Source organism: Apis mellifera, linkage group LG16 (genome assembly GCF_003254395.2).
Source record: "Apis mellifera strain DH4 linkage group LG16, Amel_HAv3.1, whole genome shotgun sequence".
In the NCBI taxonomy this organism is placed as follows: Eukaryota; Metazoa; Arthropoda; class Insecta; order Hymenoptera; family Apidae; genus Apis; species Apis mellifera.
In genome coordinates this window covers 4,399,783-4,409,640 of record NC_037653.1, presented here as the reverse complement: position 1 = coordinate 4,409,640, position 9,858 = coordinate 4,399,783, and the positions used below count along the sequence as shown (strand labels likewise).

The 9,858-nt window shown below is 39.8% G+C and overlaps 1 protein-coding gene across 1 annotated transcript; it reads left to right on the top strand.

Annotated features, from left to right (window-relative positions):
* The first annotated feature begins 338 nt into the window (after positions 1-338).
* LOC113219327 lies at positions 339-2,657 on the top strand. Its single transcript, XM_026445908.1, has 2 exons — positions 339-1,995; positions 2,635-2,657. The coding sequence occupies exons 1-2, from the start codon at positions 1,494-1,496 to the stop codon at positions 2,655-2,657; spliced, it is 525 nt and encodes a 174-aa protein (XP_026301693.1). The 5' UTR covers positions 339-1,493.
* Positions 2,658-9,858: the final 7,201 nt, after the last annotated feature.

The following is a 9,858-nucleotide window of genomic DNA, read 5'->3' as shown; positions in this document are numbered from 1 at the left end:
ATCTGTCATCGAAACCGTCCCATCCCTGAAATCGTTCCTCTCTCTCCCCTCTCTTTCTCATTGCACGATAATTTACAACAACGATATATTCCTCAAAAAATATACGTTCGAAGAATGTATTCCGTCCACACGCGGCGAAATAATATATAATAATATCCAGAATAATCCTTCCCAACCGATAAAGAGAGAGAGAGAGAGGGCACGATAGCCGCGTGGCCGAGCACGTGAGAACTTCCCCTCCACGTGTCCTTTTCCACTCGAAGCGGCGCGCTCGCGCGTCCCGCCCACGGTTGCGCCGGAATCCATGACCGCCCAAGTCGGTCGCCTCGCGTGTGCTCTCCGACCGGGCAGCGGGACGAGGAGAAGAGGAGAGAGAAGGGGAGGACAGAGAAACCCGAGCGAGAGTCTCGCGTTTGCATCGAAGCGAAGGCCGGAGGAGAATCGCCGCAAACACCGTTCGTTTCGTCTCGGGTTCCCTGGCTGGCCGCGGGGTTCCGGTGCCCCGCCGCCGAGGAGAGAAGCCCGTGCGGGGACCAGCCCGCCTACGCGGGCGGAGGGCCGTGCCTCGGCCGCCGCGATACCGCCGCCCCATTGGTCGACCCGTTCTACTGGCGCCCGGTCACGTGACAGACAGTGTGTGCGCGCGGCCCCTCCGCCTCGACGGGAGGGAACGAGACAGCAGTAACAACAGAGACACGCCACGGAGAACATTGGAGAGAAGGCGCGCGGCGTTCGCCTCCTCTCTCCAACGGTGGATTTTTATTATATCGCCTTCGGTCGCGAGATATCCCTCTCTCTTCCTCTCTGTCTCCCCTCAACGGAGGGGGGGGGGAAGGAGTAAGTTTAACCACCTCCTTCTCGCGCCTCGTCACGAGCCCACGTCACTCGGCTAGAGTGCAGCAGAGAGCGATCGCCGTGTGGGCTCGTTCGCTCGACTCGGGTTCCGGGCCGATCGGGGAACACGAGTAACCGCGGTACCGCGCGCGCCACGACATCGATCTGCCGATCCTCTCTCTCTCTCTCTCTCTTCCTCTCCTTCTCTCTCTCTCTTCCTTTTCTCCATCTGGTGAAAAAAGTGCGCGCTCTTCTCTGTGTGGATTTACAAGAATATACGTACATATATATATATATATATATATAAAATTTTTTTTCCTCGTTCTCTCTCTCTCCCCCCCTCCCGAGATTATATCCCATCGGGACCGTAGAAGTGAGAACCACCTTGCCTGTGCTCTCTCGTGTGTAATTCCCAGTGAACTCGAACGAAGCTACGGAGGAGATTCTTCTCTCGTGCAAAGTGGTGTAGTACGTATACACATATATATATACATAGGTAGGTTAAATCAGTAAGTGTAACGATTAGTAAAAGAGTAATAGAATATACATATATATATATATATATATACATAGTTTATCGAAGAATATATATATTTACCGAGAGAAAGAAAGAAAGGGGAGGGCGGGAGGAAGTGAGGGGGGGTACGGTACAACGTTCGATGCGCGGCAAGCGGCAAGTTGGATTGCCGCCGCCGGAACAGGAAGAGGAATCAGCGCGACAGGAGCATCGGAGGAGGCAGCAGGAGGAGCTCGAGGCGTTGGTCCACGCGGGCAAGGAGGTTGCGAGCGTGAAGACGAGGCCGACGACACCCGTCCTGGCGAACGACGGAGGGGGTGGCTTCTGGCTGGCCACGGTGGCCGGGGGGCCGGGTGGCCCGCACCACCCGGCCATGGACCCGGCGTGCGCCACCGCCGAGACGGGCTTCATCAACAGCCAGCCCTCCATGGCCGAGTTCATGACCGCGTTGCCCCAGCTCGCGGCCGGCGACGCCGCCGGCCTCCAGCACTCGCCCGGGGCCGGGGGCTCCATCAGCCCCGCGTCCCACCATCCCGGTTACCACGCCATCATCGACCCCCACGGCGTCGCGGACCCCTCCGTCAACGTGCCCGAATACCCGTGGATGAAGGAGAAGAAGACCACCAGGAAGAGCAATCAGCAAGGTAAGCGAGGAAACGTCGCTTTTCGAGAAATTGGAGAAGTTGATTCTTTTCATTGGTGGCAATGATACGTTGGATTCGATTGATTCTTGTCGTTATTTTGTAATGAATAATGGAGCAGGGAAAATTTCAGATCGAAATAGGAATAGAAGTAAGGAAAGGTGTGTATACGTTGAAATAGGTATTTTTGTTAGTGTCACTCTTGGATCGAGTATATATAAAAAATAGTGGGAATTTAAGATTGGGAAAAGGATATATATTGTATGTTGGTAGAGAAAGGATTCGATTAGTGTTGCTGGTATTTTTAAATATCGAATAATATATTGATATATTTGATTATATCGAACAGTGAAGATTTGAGATCGAAAGGGTAGTAATAAAAGGTGTATATATGATAGAAATGGGTATTCGACTCTTGGATCGAGTATATATCCAACGGTGAGAATTTAAGATCGAAACGAGGATATATTATATGTTATAGAAGACGAGAAAGGACTCGATTATATCGAACAGTGAAGATTTGAGATCGAAAGGGTAGTAATGAAAGGTATATATATGATAGAAATGGGTATTCGACTCTTGGATCGTATATATCCAACGGTGAGAATTTAGATCAAAACGAGGATATATTATATGTTATAGAAGACGAGAAAGGACTCGATTAAGACTCGATTGTTAGTGGTATTTTTAATTCGAGTCGAATAGTGAAAATTCTGTTAATATTATTCTTATATATATCGAATAAGAATAATATATTGACAGTTGATATATTTGGTGGAATTCGATTAACATTAGTATTCTTCGATTGAAACGATAGTAATGAAAGGTGTATATATGATGGTAAAAATGAGACTGTTGTTAGTATCACTTTTGGATCGAGTATATATCGAACAGTGAAAATTTGAGATCGAAAGGGTAGTAATGAAAGGTGTATATATGATAGTAGAAATGGGTATTCGAATCTTGGATCCTAGTAGATCGTAGAGTATTCAACGGTAGGAATTTAAGATTGAAATGAAGATATATTATATATTATAGAAGACGAGAAAGGACTCGATTAGTGGTATTTTTAAATCGAGTCGAATAGTGAAAATTCTGTTAATATTATTCTTATATATATCGAATAAGAATAATATATTGACAGTTGATATATTTGGTGGAATTCGATTAACACTTTTGTTAGTGTTCTTCGATCGAAAAGTAGTGAAAATTTAAGATGGAAATGGGTAGTAATGAAAGGTATATATATGATAGAAATGGGTATTCGACTCTTGGATCGTATATATCCAACGGTGAGAATTTAGATCAAAACGAGGATATATTATATGTTATAGAAAAAAGATTAGTGTTAGTGGTATTTTTAATTCGAGTCGAATAGTGAAAATTTTATTAATATTATTCTTATATATATCGAATAAGAATATTGAGAGTTGGTATATTTGGTGGAATTCGATTAATACTTTTGTTAGTATTCTTCGATCGAAACGGTAGTAATGAAAGGTGTATATATGATGGTAAAAATGGGACTGTTGTTAATATCACTCTTGGATCGAGTATATATCGAACAGTGAAAATTTGAGATCGAAAGGATAGTAATGAAAGGTGCATATATGATAGAAATGGGTATTCGACTTTTGGATCAAGTATAATCCAACGGTGAGATTCCAAATCCAAGATCGAAATTTAGAGATCCAAATTTAAGATCGAAACGAGGATATATTATATGTTGGTAGAAGACGAAAAATGATTCGATTAGTTATTTATTTTTAAATCGAGTATATGTCGAATAGTGAAAATTTAAGATCGGAATGAGTAATAATGAAAGATATGTGTATATATGATAGAAATGGATATTCGACTCTTGTTAGTATCATTCTCGAGTATATATCGAACAGTGAAAATTTAAGATCGAAACGAATAGTAATGAAAGGTGTATGTATGATGGTAGAAATGGGTATTTGACTTTTGGATCGAGTATTCAATGGTGAGAATTTAAAATTGGAAAAAGGATATATTATATGTTGATAGAAGACGAGAAAGGATTTCGATTAGTGTTGGTGGTATTTTTAAATCGAGTATATGTCGAATAGTGAAAATTGAACATCGAAATGGGAATAGTGGAGAAGTAATGACGTGATACGTATGTCGGTAGAAATGGATTCAATTAACATTTCTGTTAATACTATTCTTATACATATTCGAATAAGAATAATATATTGATATATTTGGTATATATTTGGAATAGATTCGATCGAAATATATATCAAACAGTGAAAATTGAGGATCGAAATAGGAATAGTGGAGAAATATGACACGATACGTATGTCGATAAAAATGAATTCGATTAACATTTCTGTTAATGTTATATTCTTATATATATATAAGAATATAAAGATAATATATTGAGAGTTGATATATTTGGAAGAACGCGAGGAATGAATTCGATTAACTCTTTATGAAACGGTGAAAATTTAAGATCGAAACAGGTAGTGAAGAATAATCTTGGTAAATATGTTGGTAGAAATGGACTCGATTGACAGTTTTGTTAATGTTATTCTTAAATTGAATATATATCGAATAAGAATAATATATTAAGAGTTGATTGACATATTTGACAGAACGCGAGGAATGGATTCGACTAACATCTCTATTAATTGTTATTCTTATATATAAGAATATAAGAATAACATATTGAGAGTTGATATATTTGGCAGGACACGAGGAATGGATTCGATCGAAATGAGTAATATATATCAAAAAATGAAAATTTAAGATCGAAACGAGTATTGAAAAAAGTCAATAATCTTGGTAAATATGTTACTCTTAAATTGAACATATATCGAATAAGAATAACATATTGAGAATTCATATATTTGACGAAACGCGAGGAATTCGAGAAATGGATTCGATTAACTCTCGTTGGCTATTCTTAAATCTATTCTTAAATAACTATATATCGAACAGTGACAATTAATAATTGTGTTAGTAGAGTGTGAGAAAGGGATTCGATTAACTCTCGTTGCAGTTATTCTTAAACCGAATACGTATCGAATAATATACTAACAAATCAAGAAATAGATTCTTATTAATATTATTCTTAATCGAATGTACATCGAATAAGAATAATATATCTGTCTTGAGAAGACAAGAAACGAATTCTCGTTACTCTTAAATCGAGTACACGTCGAACAGCGTTGAATTTCAGATCGAAACAGTTAACCATATATTCTTAATAGAAATAGACTCGATTAACATTTTCTTTAATGTCATTCTTAGATTGAATATACATCGAACAAGAATAATATAGATTCTTCTAATGATTGGCCATCTCACAAATTTCTCAAATAATCGAATAATCGAACAGTGAAATCGGTTCAAAGATTCTTGTAATGATTGGCCATCTCACAAATTTCTCAAATCGTATAATCGAACAGTGAAATCGGTTCGAAAATCGGTTCCAAGATTGGTTCGAAAATCGGTTCCAAGATCGGTTCGAAGATTCTTGTAATGATTGGCCATCTCACGAATTTTTCAAATAATCAAATAATCGAACAGTAAAATCGATTCAAAAATTGGTTCCAAGATCAGTTCGAAGATCGGTTCAAAGATCGGTTCAAAGATTCTTGTAATGATTGGCCATCTCACGAATTTCTCAAATAATCGAATAATCGAATAATCGAACAATGAAATCGGTTCGAAGATTCTTGTAATGATTGGTCATCTCACAAATTTCTCAAATAATTGAATAATCGAACAGTGAAATCGGTTCGAAGATTGATTCGAAGATCCGTCGCATTTCGTCAATTGTCTACGACTTTACAATCCTCTGTAATTATATGAGAAAAAATGGCCCCTCCACCGACGGTCTCTTGTTCCAATCGCGTTACCCCTCTCCTCTTTCTCTCTACGAAATAATCCAACGAAGCGGGAAAATCAACCCTTTCTAGTCAACCTCCGCCAAAACTCATCGCTCTTCGACATTCGTTCCGGCAAGATGGATGATTCCATCCATCCGCTATCATCCACTACCGTTCACAAGAGAACCGTTTACCCCGCTAATGGAATAACAAATCCTTTCATCCTTTATCCCCCCGCGATTTATTTTCCGATCGAAACGGAACGAAATGCAAGAAAATTTATCCCCGCGACTCTCTCAACGAGAGAACGAACCTAACGGTTTCGCAGGCAGCAGAAGAAGATGATCGCGGAGGCCGTCGTTTCGTTTCACGGCCGCATTCGACAAATGGCGATGATGAAGCTACCGCGACTCCAGAGTCGATTATTAACCAGCCGCCCCAGGATTCTCATCCTCCCGTATACGCTGTGTCCGTCCAGCGACACATTGCGGTTCGCCACGGGGTGTCCCGTTGTCCCGACGGCTAATGACGGCTCCTCCTCCTCCTCCTCCTTTCCTCTGCCTCCATCTGGAAGGAGGAAACTCTTCTTTCGTTTCCGAATTTCGGGGAAGCCAAGATTCAAATTCAAATCATCGATATACGAAATATGGTGTATTGAAAGATGCGGGTCTCCTTTCCAAAAGAGGACCAAAGGAAAACCCTTTCGACTTATGAATTGTATATATATACACACATTGTTCGTTTAAAAGAAAAGGAATTTGTGTCTTCGAGCTGTGTGCGCTGTCCATTCGTTATGGTTTACTTAAGCCCAGTCGATTAGCTTTTTGATGGGAGGCCGAGGCGAGCATTTGCCAGCCATGCTTTGATGATAATAACGACTGTGTGGTCACGGTGCGCTGGATTTCCTCCAGAAAGAAACCCCGTTTTTGCGCCCGGAATCGCTCTTCCCCTCAAGGAGCAAAAGGATCCCTCTCTCTCTTTCTCTTCGTGTTTCAGAGATGGTTTCAACAACTTCCTGCCGTTGACCCTCCTCCTCCTCCTCCTCTTCTTCTTCTTCTTCGCAACACAACGTTTTCGGGTTGTGCAACCGGATAATAAATCCTCCTCGTATCGCGTTACCGAGAAGCAATCGAAACGAATTCCAATCCTGAGAAATTTCGTCCAATATCGTATTATTAAGAATAAAGAGAATAGATGAGAGAGAGGAAGAGGGATAGATGGAGAGAATAGATGAGAGAGGAAGAGAGATGGAGAGAATCTGAGAGAGAGGAAGAGAGATGGAAAGAATAGATGAGAGAGAGGAAGAAAGATAGATGGAGAGAATCTGAGAGAAAGGAAGAGAGATGAAGAGAACCTGAAAGAGAGGAAGAAAGATGGAGAGAATCTGAGAGATGGAGAGAATAGATGAGGAAGAGATAGATTTAGAGAAGAATCTGAGAGAGAGGAAGAGAGATGGAGAGAATCTGAGAGAGAATCTAAGAGATGGAGAGAATCTGAGAGAGAGGAAGAGAGATGGAGAGAATCTGAGAAATGGAGAGAATCTGAGAGAGAGGAAGAGAGATGGAGAGAATCTGAGAGAGAGGAAGAGAGATGGATGGAGAGAATCTGAGAGAAAGGAAGAGAGATAGATGGAGAGAATCTGAGAGAGGAAGAGAAATAGATTTAGAGAATCTGAGAGAGAGGAAGAGAGATGGAGAGAATCTGAGAGATGGAGAGAATCTGAGAGATGGAGAGAATCTGAGAGAGAGGAAGAGAGATAGATGGAGAGAATCTGAGAGATGGAGAGAATCTGAGAGAGAGGAAAAGAGATGGAGAGAGTCGCGATCCATTTTCCAATCCGCCAACTTGTTGGCTATTGTCGTCCCATCGAGGGCCGATAAATCTGGCCAGAAGAGGAGGAGGAGGAAGAGGAGGAGGGGTCGTGGGCAGGCAAGGTTTATAGGCAAGGTCTCCATTCATCGTTTTCGGGACGGTTGGTGGATCGCCGCGTGGAAAGTCGCGCGGACTCGGTCACACAGTGGGACACGGGCGGAAGATTAAGCGTTCGGCGGGAAGGTTAACCAGCCGTTGGCCAGGCGGTAACACGCGGAATCATCTGTAAATTGAGCCCGGGGCCAACGGGAGAGAGAGGCGTCGGGACGGCCATAACTCACGTGGCCCCCCGTGTATCTGTCTATCTCTCTCGTGCCCTTCGCAGCGTCATCCCTTTGCCCGCGTTTTCGTGTGCTGCGCCCTCTCTCCTCTTATCTTACATTCTCGTGGGTTCGAGTTCTGGAACGTTGGAATTTTATAGGAAGAATTTGGGGAGAGGAGAGAGGGAGAGGAAGAGGATTGTAAGAGGAGTGTAAAATTTTTGGTTTAATTTTTGGATAATGATGATGATGAAGGAGAAAGGTTTTTTGGAGATTGTTTCAAAGAAAGACTTTCTCTCGTTGATACGATTGTTGTATTCTCTGTGTGGATTTAGATTTAGATTTAGATTTAGAAGAGGTTTAATTAGATAGAAGAAAGAGTTTTGAATATAGGGAATTGTTCTAATCAAGGTTTACAATTGAATTGATTGTTTATTCGATAATTTTCAGCGAAAATTTTATGTTATTCGATAGGGAATTAATTTTTTACTTTATCTTATTTTATCCCTCGAAATTAACTATGATTTTCAATTGATCGTACTTTGAAGTTGACCTCAAGTCGCAAGATACTTCTCATATACGATAATCATTAGGGTCATTAAAAATTATTAATTTTTAACTTTGCCAAGCCTTGTTTTATCCCTCGAAATCAACCATGATTTTAATTAATCTTTGAAGTACTTGAAGTTCATCTCAAGTCGCAAGATGCTTCTCATACACGATAATCATCTCCAAAAATGATTAATTTTTAACTTTGCCAAGCCTTCCTCGAAATCAACCACGATTTTCAATTAATTGTACTTTGAAATTCACCTCAAATTAAGATATTTCTCATCATATATATTCAATAATCTGGTCAAATCCAGAGTCTCCAAAAATTATTAATTTTTAACTTTGCCAAGCCTTGTCGTTCGAAGACATTCTTAAAGTAATCGTACTTTGAAATTCACTTCAAGCCATAAGATATTTCTCATTATATACTTTGCCAAGCCTTGTCTTCGAAGACGTTCGAACCACATTCTTGAATTAATCGTATAATTTTTGAAATTCATTTCAAGCCATAAGATATTTCTCATATATGTTCAACAATCCAGAGTCTCTAAAAATTATTAATTTATTAACTTTATCAAGTCTTGTCTTATCCTTCGAATATATTCCTTCTTATCCTTCTATAGTGGAAGATTATTTCTCATCATATATGTTTAATAATCTGGTCAAATCCAGGTTCTCCAAAATTATTAATTTTTAACTTTGTCAAGCCTTGTCTTATCCTTCAAAGACGTTCGAACTATGTTCTTGAAGTAATCGTACTTTAAAATTCACTTCAAAAACCTTGAGCCATAAGATATTTCTCATCATATATGTTCAACAATCCAGAGTCTCTAAAAATTAATAATTTTAACTTTACCAAGTCTTGTCTTATCCTTGAATATTCCTTCTTATTCCTTCTTGTCCTTCTATCTATATTTCTCATCGTATATGTTCAATAATCTGATCGAATGATCCATTCCAAGACTTTCAAAAATCATTTATTCTTCTATAACAGCACAAATTTTACCTTGTTCTATCAAAATGAATGAATACTACAATCTTAAATTAAATTAATCGTACTTACTTCGATTGAAATAAAGTATATAGTTACCTTTCAAGATATTTCTTATACACAATAATTTCAATTGGTCAAATGATCCAATCCAAGGCTTCCAAAAATCATTAATTTTTAACTTTATCAAGTCTTGTCTTATTCTTCGAAATCAACTACGTTCTTGAATTAATCGTACTTTGAAATTACACTTCAAGTCACAAGATATTTCTCATATATATTCAACAATCTGGTCAAATGCAGGATCTCCAAAAAATTTAATTCTCTCTTCTTT